This window comes from Cydia pomonella, chromosome 15, assembly GCF_033807575.1.
Source record: "Cydia pomonella isolate Wapato2018A chromosome 15, ilCydPomo1, whole genome shotgun sequence".
NCBI classification, from domain to species: Eukaryota; Metazoa; Arthropoda; class Insecta; order Lepidoptera; family Tortricidae; genus Cydia; species Cydia pomonella.
In genome coordinates, this window is record NC_084717.1 from 342148 (window position 1) to 363108 (window position 20961).

At 37.7% G+C, this 20961-nt stretch overlaps 1 protein-coding gene across 1 annotated transcript in view; it reads left to right on the forward strand.

Annotated features, from left to right (window-relative positions):
• LOC133525510 (echinoderm microtubule-associated protein-like 2) overlaps nucleotides 1-20961 on the forward strand; it is an 89357-nt gene that overhangs the window by 12859 nt on the left and 55537 nt on the right. Inside the window, exon 2 of the mRNA XM_061861774.1 lies at nucleotides 8431-8525. Coding sequence (XP_061717758.1) covers nucleotides 8459-8525 — 67 coding nt within the window. The 5' untranslated portion in view covers nucleotides 8431-8458. The remainder of the gene's footprint in view (nucleotides 1-8430; nucleotides 8526-20961) is intronic.

The following is a 20961-nucleotide window of genomic DNA, read 5'->3' on the forward strand; positions in this document are numbered from 1 at the left end:
TAGTTTGCGCGAGAGACACTTCTAAAGTGGTAAAATGAGTGCCCCCCCCCCCCTGTAACTTCTAAAATAAGAGAATGATAAAACTAAAAAAAATATATGATGTACATTACCAAGCAAACTTCCAACGAAAACTGGTTTGAACGAGTCTAGTAAGTAGTTTTTTTTAATACGTCATAAATGATACGGAACCCTTCATGGGCGAGTCCGACTCGCATTAAACTTTGCCGCTTTTTTACTATGACCAGGTACGAATTAGCATAGAAATCAAATTCCTTGACCGTACTTAATCATGCACCTATGCCCTAGTATTTTTTTATATTTTCCAATATTAAGCATTTAACTTTTTAGATTTAAGTAGGGATTAGATATCGAAAATTAGAAAGTACTACAGAGTCGCTTAAAACGTGTGTGATTAATTTTTCTATCTGGTCGACTTACTAAATCTCTTCATAAAAATAAAGTAAACTCTGAAAATAAGATTTCCTAAACCTTGCCGAAACTATAGTCTTGAGCCATATTTTTTCATGGGCTAATAATTATCAAATGAATTATTATGTATAATCCTTAACTACGTATTTTAATCCAAACCACAATAATGACTTTATTATAAAATCGTTTAAAAATATAGATAGGCGTTTCAAAAGTTAAGCATAAGACAGACGCGTTGGCCGTAGTACGTAGTACCTACCTAATGTATAGCGATGTTTGACATGACACACATACATAATGTACTTTATACATAACGTCAATCTGACCTAGATATCAAGTATATCAACACATGACCTTGCTGAGGTGACGCACAAATCAATTAGCGCTTATTTGATGTGCCTATTAATATAATAGAATATAAGTTTATGTTTATAAACGTAGCTAAATATATTGTAACTCTAATAAGTACCGGTTAATATAAGAGTGATAATGGATGTCAAAATGTCGATCGATGCTTCGATTGACATAATAGATCGATATCGATACCCATTGCTGTATCAGAATAAACCTACGCATACGTATAAGAAATACGTATAAGAATAAGAGTTAGACCAAGTTAAGTTGGCAACAATTTTGATAGCCCAGCTTGTGCAAGTGTTAACTAAACGTCATCATTTTATAGAAGTATGACGTTTAAGATAACACGTGCACTGTTTGGGCACTTTGGGCGGTCAAAACCGCTGCCAACTTATTTTGGTCTGACTCTATAAGCATCCGAAACGAAACGTGTAATTTAGCGTTAACACGTCGACTGAAAAACTTTATGATAAATCACTATACCTATACTATGTTAGTTGTAGCATAAATATGTATACAAAGTGGTCATCATCATCATCATATCAGCCTTTTACCGCCCACTGCTGAGCATAGGCCTATCTTCTAGTATGCCACTTGTCCCGGTCCTAACATGTAAAGATAAAGTCTATGGATTAATAAAACCAGGATGTCAAAAAAAAAAAATAGCTAAGACGTGTTTCAAAATGACGCAATATAGATCCTAAAAACAAACTAAGATGACTGACAGATGAGCTTTAAAACCCAAAAACTACGAAGACAAGGCCACCCGGAATCCTAAACTTAACAAAACCTCCGAAAATAGCTCTTATATCATTATCTTAAGACACACTATGAATAGTATAATGACAATGATGTAATTATCATTGTTTGTATGGTCTAAAAACTAGGCGCCATCATTGTTGTTGTTTTTTTAAATTCCCGGTGGCTCAATGCACCGCTCCTACATGCGGCCTACACCGGTACTATGACGCTAGGGTTGTCACTCAGTGTTACATTAAAAATAGTAAGTAATACGTTCTTTTTATTTTTTGGCACTACTAAGTCGTAGTCGTGAGATAGCAGAAAAACTGAAACAAAAAGATGGGGGTCTTAATGTCCCGATATTGTTTTTGGTGTTTCGAGCTAAACTTCCTTAAATGAACACTTATAGGAACGTTTAAGTTACACGCAATAATTAATCTTCATGTTCAACTGTGGAACGAATTATCGCCCGCGGTATTTCCGGACCGATACGGCCTTCAAGAAAATTGTAGTCCCATCTCAAGGTGTTGCAGGTGTCCATGGGTGACGGTAATTGCTTACCATGCGATTTGTGCGCTCGTTTGCCTCCTATATCATAAAAAAATAATGCGTGGAACATTATGATCAATCGCTACCCAGCCCGCGTAGCCAACATGTCAATCGTTAACGCTGCGTAGCGTAGCGTAGTCATCTCTCTCTACCACTCTTCGATATTAGTGCGACAGTGACAGTTGCGTTACGTTCGCTACGGAGCGTCAACGACTGGCATGTTGGTTACGCGGGCTGTCTCAGTTTTCAATCAAGACTACAAACCTGACAATTCAAAATGTGACTGTTATATTTACTATTTCAGGCGTAAGGGCCGCTATTTCATGCTACACCTTTAGCTTGTTACCCTTGTCATTTGAGCCTGACCCATGTAAATAAATTTAATGTGTCAACCCTACCAAATCGTCACCCAAGTATCTTATACACGCCTACGTGTGACGCAACCAACCTATGGCCGCATCGTATGCGCCGTCAGCCCAACTTAAACAGAACCTTCCTTTGTACCATCCACACTGATAAATGCCAGTTCGAATAGCTTAGGCTGCCTTTCTACTGAGGAGATGCGCGAAGATGAGAAACGTGCGGGAATCAACCAATAGCATTGGTTTTAGTCCAGCGGAGCGGAGAAGAAACCAAAGATTCCCTCACGTCTCCTCTCATTAGTAACTATAGCGGTAACCGTAGTCAAAAACAATATTATTTATAGACTTGCGTCTATATGGAATTAAGCATATTTAACCACAAAGATTTAGAAGCGATTAAACTCATATTCAATTTGATACTCAACAAAAAACTTAAAATAGCCACACTCCAAGATATGTGTCATCCAAATGAGGCGCAGATTTGTCAAATATAACCTTTAATAAGACGACAATACGAGTCAAGGCAGGCGTCTTCGTGAATGGCACGATCTATATCTCCGATCTGTATCGCATAACGTTATAAGGTAACATTATTTCAATCCCCGTAAGAAATAAACGAGACGTCGTCCCATTTTGTACTCTCATAACATAACATTTTATTTATTTATAATCATTCTAATCAAATTCATTTCGGCATCGCTCGGCGGCCATTGTACATCGTGGGTACAGTTACAGTTATAGCACATTGTTTTCGCGGATTTTATTACAATTTACTGTAATGTGGGTTAAATGCGTCGGTTGTCTGTTGTAAGCTTCCCGATTATGGTCCGATTGCTCTAATCGGAGCAAATAAACCTACATGTGGTGTGACCCGATACGTGCATGAAAGGTGCGGTCACCTATAATTATCGTGAACCGATACGGCGTAAAATATTATTTTATACAATCATAATAAAGAGGTTTTTTATTAATGGCCGTGTTAGGCCACGGTGGTTATTGGGTGCCTTAACATGTTCACAGCTGAAGGAAGTTGAAAGACCCCATACAAAGTATGGTTAATTATGAGTTATACTAATTGCTGCAGCGAAGGTGTTAAGTAAAGTTTAGAGGTAATAAAGACGCGGAATTTGAATGTTTGTCACTTTTCGACTCTATGTAATGGCATTAAGGATCAAAATTTACAAATTCCGTGAATGTACAAGTAACAGGGCTATACCTAACCGAGAAAATCGAAGTTAGTCAATTGCGGGCATTTTTCTCTGTCACTTTAATTTCGTCTTAGTGAGAGTAAAAGAGAAACATCCCCGCAAATCTCGAATTTCGGTTTTCTCGGTAGGCCCCCAGATACGAGTCACACGAGATAAACAAATAAGGTATACTTATGGCTTTAACACTCAAGAAGGACAGAAATGTGTGATATGATGTATGAATTTGTGATTCATGTGAGCAGTACTATTGGTTCCTTTAAATCAAGACTGATAGCGTACCTAATGGACCAACAAAGTTTTGCAGCCTGAAGCTATGTATATATATAAAAAAAAAACCTTCCGTCCTCTTTTTCCGGATCCCGTCATTGTTATTTATTACCTATTTTGTACTTTAGTTACTCACCAGTTATGTATGAATATATGTATGTATTTATATATATTTAATTTAATGTATATATTGATTTACGTCATCCACAACATGTCGCACACTGTGCTGTCCCGCACACCCCGCTGGCTCCACATACAACCAGCGCCGTTGACCACGCTAGTCGTGCCAGCTGCATTACTGAGTGGAGACCATTTCGGCTTCACATCTCTGCTTCCACTGTTCTGCTTATCTTTGTCCTGTATTTGCTATATATGGTATTTGATTTGATGTGTTGTCTGAATACATGATTTCTATTCTATTATATGCTTAAACTATATTTGGTTTAAATTATTTTAACTTTGTTAATTAAGTAAGTCTGTTTTTATGGGGCGACATTCGCTTTGTTTAAATACTCTATAAAGAGAAAAAAAACAATCCTCGCTGAAACGAGGTGCAAGGCTGTTAAGCCAAAAGCTCGTTGGTGTCTTTTGTACCAATGTTTTTGCAATTATAGTTCATTAAAATTTATTATTTCAAACATGAAAGTCGACGAGTAAAAGCACTTATGCACGCGCGAGTTGCTGTTATTTACTGATAATGCCCCGCAGTGGGACGTGTACTCGTATTTGGCTTGAGATGGAGATGGAGAGGTTGATTAGGATTACCATGTTTAGTAAAGTATTGATCGTAGAGTAAAAATAAACATAACCAAATTTGTAGAGAATTTTATGGTACCCCTACACCCTCAGCACAACCCCCCCACCCTCAAGGACTTTTAGTATGTTTATCTGGAGACCACAAGGTATAAGTATACCAATTTTCTAAATTACACGAATTATTTCCCCTGATTGCCCATATTCGGGTAAATTTTTTTGAGCTACTTGGGAAATTCTGTCATACTTCAATCAAATTAGTTTAATCGAAGCCGTACTGAGTTTAGACTTCATTGTGCTGTTTTTATTTATTTCTTTTTAAACTACTTAAGTTAAGAATAGTTACTTTGGCTGTTTGTAGCATATGTGTAAAACCAATATCAATAACTACAGCTGTTGGATTTCCTAATAATAAGAAATAAATAAATAACTTGATGTTAATATAAACAAGTGTAATAACAGAGTGACCTGTATAAGACAATAGGCGAATTGATACCGATAGCACACAGCAGGTTTATTTTATTTTATTATTTATTTAAACTTTATTGCACAATATAACAAATAAAGTATAAATGGCGAACTTAATGCCTAAAGGCATTCTCTACCAGTCAACCATCAGGCTAAACAGAAACAGTAGTACGTAAGGTGTTAAGTTGGCAGGTTGACAGGTTGAATTACTTTGGCCTGATTCTCGTCATTGATATTGTGTTAGATGTATATAAGTAGGTACAGTCAGCATAGCCAACCGGGACAAGTAAAAAAACTGCTTAGAATATTCTGAACACCTCATTCGCTTAAAAACTTAACTGGCTTTATATGCAATTAAAAGTTAAAAAATATTTCTGAAGCCTTTTTTTATACCACGACGGTGGCAAGCAAGCATACGGCCCGCCTGATGGTAAGCAGTCACCGTAGTCTATGGACGCCTGCAACTCCAGAGGTGTTACATGCGCGTTGCCGACCCTTTAAAAATCTGTACAGCCTATTTCACTAAATAGGTAGTGGCCATGCCCAGAAGTGGGACACTCCTCTATCACTACCTCTACTCCTACTTTTCCATTTGAATTTATCCTTAGAAATTTTATCCAATAGTCGCTATCACATTTGCGTAATAAATACGATTTAATTCACTGTCACCTTGTCAATGGTCTCCTAATGTGAATGCTTCAGATACGGGACACGAAATGCCCGTATTACTTACTAGTGGCTCTGTAGTCTGTGAGCTGTAGACCTCGCGGGCATAGCTTGAAACTAAATAAATCCGCCATTTTGAAAAAAATCCAAAAACTGATCCGACAAAAAATCGATTTAATCATCGAACCTGCTCACAAAATTTCAGGAGAATCGGTTGTGAATTGCGACCCGTAGAGGAGAACATCCGGAGATACGAAAGCATTTTAGCCCAAGCTGAATTGGAGACCTTCGCTAAAGCTCGACCAATAACCATATTGCTTAACACGTTCGTCGGCGGTACTTACGGAGATAGCGGTTTCGGTAAATCTTATTAAATCTTCAATTGGCAAGTGCGGTTATAATCGTTACCGCCGCGCAAAGTGTTAAGCAATAAACTTGGTTTTATTGAGGCTTTTATCACGAAATACGATAAAAGTGACTGGTAATTTAATGAATGTGGGCAAATGTGATTGAAGTTACCTCGACTAAAATTCTCTTTTTCGGAGAGTGAGCCACTTCCACTTTGTTTTTGGCTGCCTGTGACATTGCGAGTCCTATCACCTATGAGATGGCTACCATAATGACATTTGCAATTGACCTCTTCAATTTTATTCATACTATTTTAGAGTCGGATCAAGCTATATATGGCATTTGCAATGCCAACGTGTGACAATGCCTTTATTCATGTCAATATCTATGAAAATATGACACTTTGTTTTATTGTTTATCCGTCGTATCGGTGGAAGAAAGAATTATTGTGTCAACTGTTATGTATGTGTGCTTGTGAATTATAGTAAATCACAACTTTTTCTTGTACACACAGCAACACTCTCAATTGTCCATGGATGGACCTTATGCCTTTTGTAATAAGGTCCACCAATGGTCAGTTAACAGTGTGTAAGAAACATGCACATCGATGCGTACCGCTACGGTGGACCTTATTACAAAAGGCATAAGGTCCATCCATGGACAGTTGAGAGTGTTGCTGTGTGTACAAGAAAAAGCTGTGATTTACAGGCATACAGAATTACAGACACGTCGTGCATGCAAGATATGCGTCTGACACTAATCCCCTTATTCATAAAACTTAGCAAACCTATGTTAGAGTTGGACTAAGCTAATTCTGCAGCGATCGATAAAAAGTAGTTTTTGAAATACAGTATGTGACAACACCACAGAAAAAAGTTCCTAGGATTAGTCGGCTTATAGGTACCTCAGTTTTCTGTGAAATTAAAACCTTGGTCTATATAATAGTTTCTTAAAATGCTGCAAATATTAAGAGGTCTCATTTCACTTCAGTACCTACCCGTCATAGACATGTCTTTGTGACAGCTAAGAAACATTGCCATAGGGTCCATAGGTATTTTTTTAAGTGATTGTCAAATTATTGCGCTTTAGAGTTGGCTTGGTCTTACTTTAAATTTTGTCCCTTTCTAACAAACAGAAACGTCAAAATGATGGATAGAGATAAACGACTATCAACGGCTTGTTAGATTTATAACGCCATTAAAACGATTACCATACTATAGCGTGTCTCGAGGCTGTATAGAAATTCCGATACAAAATGACCCATTTTCGTGTCAGAGTGCATTTAACCTCGACGGAATGTGTCAGACTTGCGACATGCATTAGGTTGCATTCTAGATTAATTGCATGCAGATTACAGAGAAAGCGGTTTGAAATCTGGTAGCTAAAGTAATTTACATACTGCTTGATTGTGTTAAGAACTGTACCCCTAGTGTAAATAAATTCGATTTCCAAACGTGACGTACGCGTTTGCGGTTAGTCTCATTTTGTATTGGATTTAGAAAGAGCGCGCCAAGCGGGACGTTTTGGAAACTCAAAATCCTATACAAAATGAGACTTAACGCAAACGCGTTCGTCACGTTATGATGTCGATCAAATTTACACTAGGGGTACTGAATGATCGAATGACTAGCAAAGTGACAATCATTATAAAAAACGCTAATCGCAACTTAAATATTGTTTGGAAACAATGACGTCCTTTATTGTTTGCTGTGGTGTGATTGCCATTTGTGACCCCACCCTGATTCATTCCCATCCCCGGCGGGAACAGACGGGAATGATTCATTCCCAGCCCCGGCGGGAACTGATGGGCATTGTTTATTTACCTTCGCTGTCCTCCCGATAAATTTTGTACTATTCCTATAACGTTTGGCGTAAAATTATTGTCACTTTGGCTATGACCCCAGTACCCATACGATGGTTGGACTGTCGTCTTTGCAGAGGTCTCCAAACTATGGCTCTCGAGCTCTTTGGTGGCCTTTCGACTAAGGCGGAGATGAGAGGAGACTTGTGGGATGGGAACCAATAGCACTGGTTGTAATCTAGCAGAGAAGAGATGAATATTATGGTTGATTGCCACACTTCTCTCATCTGCCTCAGTGGAAAGGTAGCCTTACTTTTGGAAAGAAAGCACCAAAGGCCAAAGAAAGCAGGAGAGCCGAAGGCCTGGCCGTGGAATTTTGGTCAAAAATGTCGAGTGACCTGAGTTTCACTCATAAAGTAAAGAAAATGTCCTAAGATGTGCTAGCAAATGTTAACTGACACAATTTTCTATTGGCCCACAGATTGCCGCGATGCGCTGCTGACGCCGTGATGATGAGGCTCGAGGCCCCAGAGAAACCGCACCGCTACCACAACCTGCTGCACGACGACCATGCCAGTAAGTATCCTTCTCGCCCTGACAGTCGAATCTTCAGCTTTATACCACCATGCATCTTAAGAAGGTCTGCATTGTCGAGCTTCCAGCGGGAGGGCCGAGCAACACAAAAGTGTGCATAGGGTACAAACGGAACTCAGCTCGTGTAGAGAGGTTTTACTTATTTGTAGCAATGCCAACATTTGGCAGAGGTTGGCTAACACTGTTGACCCTGTCGTGTTATTTTTTACGCTACCAGCCTGCAGATATTGTTGACACCTCAAGCATAGAAGTTTGTATGTACACTATGTCTGCAGCTGATAACTGTCTGCATCTTATATTATGTAACCCTAACTCGCTGTGTAACTTGTTGTCCTTAAACCTCTTGCTGACATATATCTGCTTCATTTAGGTAGAAATATTATGTGCTTAGCGTACTTACTTGTTACTTTTAAATAGGACTGACTTTGAGAAAAAATACTCATCGACTATTCATTAGCCTGTCGACCTAATCTATTCAAGGATTTTGAACAATGGCTGCCGACACATTTATAATTTTAGCTAACAGTAATTAGACTAAAATGCCAGCTTTAGCCATTAGCGCTAGAACGAAAAACAATAGCTGCAATTGTTTCTGTTCACATGGTTCTCATCGTTATGAGTAAATTGGCGTTCATGAATTTAAAAATGTATTATTGTTTTAACACATAACCGCTTGCCACTAAATGCTACCATGTTTGGTAATTATAAACAAGATATGATTAAAGTATTCTGTGGTATGAAGTTCAATATCTCTGGTCCAAATGGCATTGTAACTTGTGACTACTGACTATCTTATGAAGAATATGTCTTATTGCTATGCATACTTACAATAAACATGATTTGTTTTTAATGTGTCGTGCGGCAGAATTGTCACCGCTCCTGCCGCTACTTACTTTGCGATGAAACTGAACAATAAAATTAAATAGAGTCAACCCAAGATAAGTTTGCAACGATTTTGATAACTCAGATGGTGCACGGGTTATTTTAAACGTCAAACTTCTATGAACTATCAAAATATCAAAATCGCTGCCAACTTATCTTGGTCTAACTCTACGTATTTACACTTAAGAACTATTTGTCATTCAGCATTTAAAAATATTTCATACAAGTGATATTTTTAGGAAACGATTGGAATGTTATCAAGTTTAAGTCATAAATTTACGACAAACATCCGCAATCAATCGAATTTATGACGTGTACGAGAACCGTGCGGATACGGAGCGATAAAACTATGTTTGTGACTATTTTATGACCTGTTTTTCTGATACACAAGAGACAAATAAGGACCTATATCTAATATAATAATAAGCGGCAGTAGAAATAAACAGGTAATGTTATAATAACTGAACACAATTTTACGTACTCAAGAGAATAAATACCACTTTTAGTGTGTAGGCCATTTTGAAAACCTCACCTCAATAGATGAAGTTGTTTGTGTGCCTAGTACAGCCAAGTGTAAAAATATGGGTGTACACATCTTACTCAAAAATATGTCCCATAGCGTCTTATTCCAGTGTAATAAGAGCGTAGTACAGTCAGCATCAAAAGTAGCGGATCAAACAAGGTTTCAAAAGTATCTACCATTCTGTAACAGCTTAACAAAATGTGATATTTCTATATATAGAACAATGAAGACGATAAAAGATATACATTTGAATATAAATTTTAGAGATTTATCTATATTTGGAAAAGTTATCCAGAATATCAGATGCTTTTGGCGCGTTGTTTAATCCGCTACTATTGATGCTGACTGTACCATATTTATGAGACGATTTTGCTCTTGACTGTATATAAAGTTACGGCTGCCGTTGGCTAACAATGGAAGCAATTACATGTGCAATGACAATTACATGCGACCCTGCCGTGCCAACATGGCGCCCACGTGATCATGTTGTGGACTGTCGATCGGTTTTAGAGACTTACAGGCCAATTCGAATGTACACTTGACATCAGAATTATATTTGAATCATGTTATTTCGCTTGCTCTCTTCTAAAGCACGAAGATGGTCTCTATGTCTGCTGTTTCGCCCCAGGCCACTATGCCATAAGACATAGTACTGTGAATGTAACCGTAGTAAACTAGGCGAGCTGTCTCCACGTCAGCGAATTGCCTGACTCTTCTTACTGCATACGCTGCAGAGCTCAGCCTTTTCGTCAGGGCAGATATTGCAGGTTACAGTCTAAAACAAGCCCCAGAATTAAAATTCGATAGGGCTTACTCTGTTTACCTTTATTTTATTCCCCATCGAAACCTGCTGCTATATGCATAGCACCGGCAGCCCTCGCATGCGTCAGTGAGCGGGCAGCGGAGCGTGACGTCACACAACGCGCAGGAAGCGCGGCCGGAAGGCAGGTGCGCCCGCGCCGCGCCGACGGATGACCCCAGCTGCTTATGTTTACTCACTAATCTGGATAGGGATGTTTTGCAATAATTACGTCCTTTATAAGTAGGTAGTCTACCTATATATAATAGTACTTACTGTGCATATGCATAAAGCCATCCCAATAGCAAGTAATGTAATTATTGTTAATCATAAGATATATGTTACTATTTTGAAAAAGAAGACCCGCCGAGTTTCTTCTCGGCTCCGTTGTGCAAGTTAGATATGGTAGAATAGAACCATTGGAAGTTTTTGACATACAAATTAAGTGCATTGTAAATATATACACGTAAATTGAAAAATAATGATTTTAATTTTCAGTTATTATGATAGCTAAGGAATTAAGCATTATTATTATTAGTAGTATAAGTATACATACTCGTATGTTACTAGTATAAGTAGCATAATTGGCATTCGTACCCTTTATATTTTGGCACTAAATACATATACTTAATTGCAAGTATGAGTAATTCATTATTTTCATAAATCATAATCATAAGACTACAAATTAGGCTACTACTCGTAAGGAATGTAAATCGTTTAAACCGTGTTTAAACACTGTAGACACGCAACTGTCATAATTGCTTAATCCCCGTAATCGGCCAGCAATGGCGGTATTGCTGTCATGTGCCGGTCTACTGGCAACGATATAGTCGTAGGCTTATCTCCGGTTTCATGACTGCACGCAATGATTTTTGGGGTTCCGTACCTCAAAAGGGAAAAGCGAAACTCTTATAGGACCACTTTGTTGTCCGTCCGTCCGTCTGTCTGTCTGTCAAGACCTTTTATCTCGGGAATGCGTGAAAGTATCGAGTTGAAATTAAAACCATATATATAGGTTGAGTCCCTTGAAACTGTGAAAAAAAGTCACGGCCGCAAAAAACGTATATTTCGACACTCTCAAGGGAATCACAATTTATAGGTTGCTTCCTGTTGACCTAAAACTAAAAAAATTGGCAAATATCGTCTTACGCTACAAGTACAGGGAAAAATCTATCTCAAAACGATAAATTTGTAAAAACCTCGTTCTCATTCGGAACCCTCGGTGGGCAATTCCGAGTCGCATTTGTCCGATTTTTTTTATTCAATTGAATCTTTCTTGGGAAGGATGGAGTCTACTTTAAACCATAATGAAACCCAGATGTTTAACCTTATCTACCCTAGGAGCGGTAATATTATCCAACCAAATCCTAAGTGTTTGCAGTGGCATACGGCGTACCCCTAGGACTGATCTGGATTACTTCAGAATCTTCTTAACGCGGGTTTGTCTGTATTTAATCATCATTTGTCCATTCTTTTTAAAAACTTGTTAAATATAGTCATGCTCTGCACTTTGTCTGCATTAGAAAAAGTCGTGATTGCATGACTAAGTGATCTGAAGAAATCAATTCGCCAAACAGCACGCATTTCATCGTGATGGACCGCGCACGATTCACCATTCTCGCTATTGACATACCTAATACGTAATAATACGTATACTGAACTATATTGTACAAGTACAATGCACGGCAAGGCCACACGGGGATCATATAACACCGTTCATAAGATCACGTATTTATAGGTATTAGGTACTTTTATCTCAGGTACGGTCGAGGTATTAATGTCAGTAACAAGTAACAACCATTTCGTACCTTTTGTCGTCAAGCTCACCATACTTATTAACCTATCGAATGAGCTAATGCTTTTACGGATACTGGAAAGCGATATGTAAACATACTACATACCTATACGAGGCCTGGACGTTAGTGAGATGACGATATGAGTTGTGCTGGTGTCCGACTTTATTACCTTAAGTTCATATTAGCCTCACTGGATCACTGTTCACTCTGAGTACTGATAACGTTGGTCACAATCTACAAGAGACACATCATTATTCTAATAACACAATAAGAACGTCCTTGACTTGATCTAAAAGCAAATATCACTCCGCCGTATACTTGTTCGCACACAACCTCCTTTTTCCTACTGTCGTTCTCATCTATCGTCTCAACTTCAGCCAAAAAGTCCCAATAACCTAGAAGCGGTTGTTTAACTTAAACGTGACTACTAGCGCCATCTACTCCCTGACGTTGGCAAATATTAGCCGGTTCGCAATACGTTCGCGACACCTTTGTCACAGTAGTGTCAATGTCCAATAGTATGAGGTCCCTAGCGACTTTCATATTGATTGTCACAGTGACAAGGTACGAAATGGAACGGAAATTAAATTATTTGACTGTACTTAAGATGCTACGAGTAGGACATAGATAAATGCTGCTTAAAATCTGCGGTTTTTGGTATGTGGTTCGATCAAAATACATTCGGGATATACATATGAGGGGTATACACTGTCAAACTGATGTGACGCAACTCAAAATCAATTTAATAATTAAGATAGATGTAAGATAGGTATGGTTGCCATAATTATTCGGAACTGATATGGAACAATGGGGTAGTTGAAAATTGGATTAAGTAGTACTATATTCACTTCACATAGCTTCATTGCTATAATTATCACGTTGTACAAACTGGTTTCATAGGGAAAATTGAGACCATTTATGTAGTATTCTACGGCGGTATTGATATACGAGACAAAACCGGGACAGGTCAAAATACGGGACGCGATACTTAAATACGCTGACAGCCCCGTCCGCAGTCCGCAACCCTAAAGATATGGTAAAAATAACCCTAACTATTTTGACTAGTTTCCACGGGAAATCGAGAACTCGCGCGTTTTCTCTCTAAAATAATGACATTTTAAATTGAGTAGTCGACGGTTTTTTAAAGGTTATTTGAAATTTAGTGCCATATGAGTCCACCTACGAAACTACCGACCCATAGCATAAGCGGGCGTGGCGAGTAAGATAAACTGCAAAGGTTCAAGGTGAAATACTTCTCTTTACTTAAGTGGTGTGCAGACTATCAAGCATGCTTGACAAGCACATGTACGGCAAGTTGCAAAACTGTACGGAAACATTATGAATAGGATTCGTTCATAAATATCTTTCTCCTTTACTCCAATAAGGCGTAAATTTCAGTGACAGAAAGATGCCCGCAATTTGCGAACTTCGGTGTTGAAAAGCCTTTGTTAATATTTTGGCTTCAGTCGGTTTGGCTTTGTGTGTATCGATCGAATGGCATTAAGAAAATACAGCGAGTAGAAGTTTTGTATGTAAAAGTAAAGTTAAAGTTCTACCTCGCTCTAATTTAAGTATTTATATTACAATTTCTAGCAAGAAACCTTAGTACTACACCTATGTCTGGTACTAGATTTATTGCTAGGAATTGCTAGCTATATTTCTAGCTTGCTAGTTATATTCAAGTAGCTAACGTATATCTGTATATATGTAACATACTTGAATATTCATGTCAACTGTCATGTTACTTCAGAAAGTCGTTTTAAAATGAGAGCGTAACTTCGATTATATGGCGGCGCTAGTTTCGTGTTACTCTTAATCTTTTTTTTTGTGTCGAAAATCGCTTCAAGCTAAGTTATAAACGATCAATCACGATTGTCAAGCCCACATGCTTGTCAAGCACGCTTAAACGTCTGCTCAACACGTTACATCTTGGATATTTTCGCAATAATTGGCAATAACATAGGCGTATCGATGTTTTCGCTAACTAGTGCTACTGGCTCTTGTGTTGAAACACAAGTTGGTAATTGAAAAACATTTAATTGCGACCTTGATGATGGATTAGACATTGTGAAATGTAACCTGTGTAAGCGGAGAAACTTGCTTTTTCCAGTCGTGTCTTAATTTTATATTGCAAAGTCTCTTTTGTAATGACAAAAAAAAACAATGGGATAGGCCCAATTAAAAACTATCCCTTCTAATAGTTCTAATGGATCTTTAAAAAAATGTAAGTAAGAAAAAAAATACATGACTGTCATCCGGCTATTGAGGACATTTTGTACCTACCTAATAAAACATGTCAATGGACGAATGATTATGTCACTTTTTTATATTGTATAATGTAATCATATCAATTTCGAAAGTAGTTTTATACAATGTACATACAGCGACCCTAAAGAAATTCGTGGTTAAACCAGCCATAAGTAATATGTACCTACATACTTACAGGGTTTTATAAGGCACGCTAAACTAAATCAAAATATAAACAATGAAACACGTCCTAGTTGCCTACATAACGCAATAAAGTTCATTGTCGCAGATAAACTTATCTTATCTTATCATTAACTAAGGAATATGTTAAAGGCCTTGGCGCGTTATCGGTGTTATTATATTTGCTATGTTTTAAATCATTCAGCGTTGTCTAGTTAAGTATAGACTATTGTGGTCCGTGTGTCATGAAGTAGCTCGAGTTACTGTGCTCGTGCGACATCAATCATTTGTTGAATTAACTACCCTCCACTCGCAACTTCGTCCACAAAGAAACTTTTAAGCCGCATTCAGACGGTTCAAGAACTTGCATGCAATATTCCATCCATACATAGCTAACTATACAGAGTATATAATGAATTTAGTTGATCGACCAAATACCGCATGTACCGAAAATCGCATGCAAGTTCTTGAATCGTCTAAATGGGGCTGAAGGCTTAATTTTTAGAGATCCAGGCATTGATTAAGCCCTAATCAATTCAATTGAATTGAATTGAATAGACTATAAAGTGTAGTCTTTCATTACATTACATTTGCCCGGGCTACCGAACGTTGGCAGACAAACTAAGCCATTTGTCAAAATCGTGTGAATAACTAGGTATGTAATTGTTACACTAGCAAATTTTAACATAAAAACAGTAAAGTTCTAGTAAAGTTTTTCTTGCCATTAAAAACATCGGTACGTAATGATCCCACGAGCCGGATACAACTAAACACTACACATCTGACACGCTGCTCGGGCTCACTTGTGTACACACTTGTCACACACGATGCCAACATACTACAATGAGATCTGAGACAAAGGACTATTCGGACAGAATGGTTGAATTTTCTAGATTCGAATAAACAATTGTTCTCGTAACGTCGTTACTGATGTAACGTCGAAAAACATTACAGTCGTCAAAAACATATAACAAAGTATTATTCAACTATTTAACTCTTTGAGTATTCCCAGACTACATCGATAGGCCTTCCCGGAGTAACGATTACCTTATTACCACTAATAAACCTACGAATGATGATGACTGTACCTATTCCGATCCGATACATCTGATGATGACTATACCTATTGGGTAATGGTCTACCGCTGAAATGCGAAGCTAATGTGGATTTGCATTATATGTGCACTGTAAACAAAATTCAGTCTGTCATTCAGTCATACTAGAAAACACTAGGAACCTACCTCACCAACCGACGGAGTTAATTGGTAGGGCTGTGCTGTAATATAATATGGCCATAATACTACTGTTATTTGACATATTGAGGAAAGAGATACAACTAGCGCTCAATGAGAAACCACGAAGCGAATTGTCTCCGTAATACAGTCAGCATCAATAGTAGCTGATGAAACAACGCGCCAAAAGTATCTGACATCCCAGATAACTTTTCCAAATATACATAAATTTCTAAAATTCACGTTCAAAAGTATATCTTTTACAGTCTTTGTTGATCTATATATAAGACATCACTTTTTGTTAAGCTGTTACAGAATGGTAGATACTTATGAAGCGTTATTTGATCCGTTACTTTTGATGCTGACTGTACAACAGGCAATTAGAGATGTCGTAAGGAACAAATGAATATACTATCATCCACACAGTTAATTGACAATTGGTGAACTCTATCGCAAAGACATAAGATCCACCGATGATCACTTAAGAGTGTTGCTATACATAATGTACAAGCTATATGTCATAAGGTTTATTGCAATTTGCAATGAGGATGCATTGGCTAGCCATTAAAACGCTTCCATATGCACTTATTCACGTAAACATGCATTCGTATAGGTTTGAAAAAATATGACTGCATTTGCAAATACAATGAGCAATATCCTGCAACATAAACATTAATACGCTGTAATATAATATTCATTTTAGTACTTTTCCTGATGAGAATATATAAAACTTATTATTTATGTATCTGTTGTAGTGTGTTATCATGGCTCTTGTGTCTATTACATGCGGTTTACATCTTCTTAATATATTTAGGCAAACTTTCGCACTTTTGGCAGTAGAAATTGGCTACAGAAGCTTGTTGGAGGTTTGATCGAGTGTATATGCTCTCAAGCCTAATGGTTTGGTATTGTTTCGTTAGATTATTGTCATATCATCTGGCATCAGTTACGAGGTGTCATAAATCGATCGATCGATCATAATAATCGATCTCTGAAATGTACCTTTTTATTTGTATAGGATTTAAATTTAATTTTATTATTTTAATCATTTTTAATTTACGTTATTTTCATAATTTTATTGTAATATGGATCATTTGTTATCTGTAATAAAGAATTGAATTGAATAAATATTCTCAGGCTAATTAAGCTTTCCTTTTCTTCATGAATTGCTCAACTCTCTGAAAATATGGCAAGCTGTTGGGGATTGAGTTACATGGATGCTACATCAGTCAAGAGTCGATTGCCAAATGTTTTTATCTACGAAACAGAAACAGTATCATTCGCAACAGTTATGCAACTGACATTGACTATCAGTAAATAAAGTGAGCAAACATTATCAGATAAGTATCGGCGAGATGGCACGAAGGTCACCGATACCAGAGTGATGTCAACATGACATCATCGCTGTTTACCTGGACGAACTGGACATCGATAGTCAATACACACACAGGTGTGGTTATTAGTTAAAAATATTTAGCGTGGAGAATCGAGAACGTATACGTTCAACGCGTAAAATTAGGAGACAAATTTTATCGACTTTGTCAACGGCTTCTTTTTGGTAGACGATACATATATGAGAGTATTTTTAAATTACATTGCGGTAACATACCTAGTTATTTTCTTTATTGGAAAGGGAATAATCCACTGGACCCCTTAGAATCAAAGTGCGGATTTTTTCCGTCCGATTTTGTTCAAAGTACGAAACTCTGGCACTGGAGCTTATGACGGATGACAGTGTCAGCATTGATTTTCCTGCTCAAAATTCATTACTTATCAGAGAAAGTTATAGTAAAGTATGTTTTATGACCTGGCGAAAGATGTGCGATGTCAATGGTTGTTAAAATATCAACGTTAAATTGTAAATAATACGTAACAAATGAATTTGGTCTTTTACCGTGAAAGTTAATAATTCACCACTTTTATGGGGAAAACCAGTGGGTTTTACCCAACACCAGATGTCATTATACATCGTTTATACAACATAAAATATGCGTGGAATGTTTAGTTTCTTCTAACCCGTCATCAAACACACATTATATGTACTCAAGTGTCCGTATTTCCTTGGTTACTGTTTGTAAATCTTGAAATAATTTGGAAATATTTACTACGACTCACAACGCAAGCGTTATACACATCTTCCTCGACTATAAACTTTATTATTACTGGAATAAAGTATCTTTTGCTTTCTGTCTTCCTATTTTGAACCTATTGTGTCGCCTCACGCATGCGTAGTAGCCTTCGCTCCTGACTTCGACACGGTTCTAACTTACAACCATTTCTCCACTTTCTACTCTCCCTTATCAATATTAAAGTTCATTTCTACGTCTCCTTTTTAAATAGAACCTTGTCGGTATCGTGTATAATCAGCTGTGTGGCCCCAATTGATAATTTAGTTAGTGCAGCTCAGACTACCGGCTGTCTGGGTCTAAAAATATTAATTATAATAAAATCCTTATTATATTTATCTGTAGTAAAAATACGAGTGGCTGTGATCGTAATAAGAACAGATCAGTGTAAAAGTGAGGTTAAAGTGGAATAAGCTATATTTATAGGTTATGTTGCGTCCATTTTTGCAATGTTTTGATTTTGCAGTGATTGTTTTTAACGCAATGGTGTAAAATCTTCTTCATTAGATGCTATTCTTCGTACTGGTACAGTGATGTCATAGTGCATGTATTAGGACGGCGCTAATCTAATTTGTAGGCGCGTCGGACATCAACATAAATAGGGGTGCTAAGTGAAAGGGTTACTCAATATTTTTATTAGCTTTGGAACTGAATCGATTGGGTTCGAATATAGTTACTTACACTATAATCATATGTACAGTACGTGCCCCAACTTACGTACTCACGTCACCATACTTGATGTATAGAAAAGTGGATACTTATTTGGAAACTAACCAATAAGAAAAAAATGGAGTATAAATCGAACACTGACGAATTGTTATTATCTTATTAACATCTTCATTTACATACAAATCTGCGTAAATTAATGTACCGTAATCTTTAAATACAATAATGGAATAAAAAGTGGAGTCCAGTAGTTTTTCTAATGGCAAAAACTACCTCTTATTGTAATATAGTGGACAGGAGATGTAAGTAATCGTGTAATAGCAACATTAAGTATAGTTTCTGCAATATTTCAGAGCAACACGCAATGCAGTGTCATATGGAGTATAAATTACGCGGTATTGATATGCATTAATAATTATGACTTTCTATGGATACCTACCGTAGGTATCCTAGTCAGATACCTATTTCTGATCTACAGTCGGGTAATATTTTAAACCCACTTATAAAATGACACTCATCACATTCATAAATGCATAGTGTGGAGGCGTCATTAAAAATCCAAGATAAAAAGTAATGTCACATCATCATCATCATTTTAGCCTCCAGTCGCCCACTGCTGAGCATAGGTTTCTGTTCGTGTACGCCACTTATCCCAGGACCGCCTGGGCTAATCTCATCCAGAAGTGTCCCGCGATTTTTCGAATGTCATCCACCCAACAAGCCAAAGGACGCCAGGCACTTCTTTCATCAGAAAGCGGCCACCAATCTGTCAACTGTTTGGTCCACTTGCCATCACTCTGCGTAGAAATATGTCCAGCCCAATAATAATGTCACATATTGGATGAAATGTAGGATTTCAGCGAACTCTCAGATCTGTTCTTGTTTCTGCAAAATTAATTTCAACAAATGAAATGACCTTCTTAAGACTCGGATAAAATGACAGGCGAAACGGTAGCTGTCCTCGCGCAGTTAGCGACAGCCCATTACTTTAATTACACGACTAATGACAGTAGGTAATGAGTAATGAACAAAAATTAAGACTGACATTCATCGAAAACCAACCATCACACTTGACCAAGTACCTAACAAATGTAAGATTTACAGAAAAAAACCGGCCAAGTGCGAGTCGGACTCGCACAAGAAGGGTTCCGTACCATTATCTATAAAAACGGTCACCCATCCAAGTACTGACCCCGCCCGACGTTGCTTAACTTAGAGATTGGAAAGAAATATTTATTTTATTCTGTTTTTAGTATTTGTTGTTATAGCGGCAACAGAAATACATAATCTGTAGAAATTTCAACTGGCTAACTATCACGGTTCATGAGATGCAGCCTGGTGACAGACGGACGGACGGACAGCGGAGTCTCAGTAATAGGGTCCCGTTTGACTCTTTGGGTACGGAACCCTAAAAACCGGCCAATATGCGTGTTGGACGTTGGACCACGCATAAAAGAGGGTTATTACAAAAAGCTATACAAGCAAAAAGGCTTATCTTCGCGATATTTATATAAAATTCCATCAAAAAATATCTTATAGTTTCCGAGTAAAATGGCTGTGACATACCGACAGACACACCGGACACACGGATGGATATAGGGGTTCCGTTTTGGCCATTTTGGCTACGGAACCCTTAAAAGGAACCTTAATAGGGCGATTTGTGATTCCTTTGTAACGGAATTAAATCCTTACCGTCGACCGACGTTACAAATTACCGTTTGCCTAAAATCGGCACAAATAGAGTTGTTTACGTAGTAATAGTAACAACGTACATGGTTGGACCTTATATGTTCGCAATAAGGTTGACAATGTATCAGTATGTAACATGGTAGACCAATGCGTGTGATGGCGAGATTACCTCCATGGTCTCACGTTTTGGCAGTTTTGCCAAGGTTAATGAGTTTTACTAGTCTCAAAGCCACTCAAAACTTAAAAATGGCGAAGGTTTTTAAAAACATATGCTTTTGT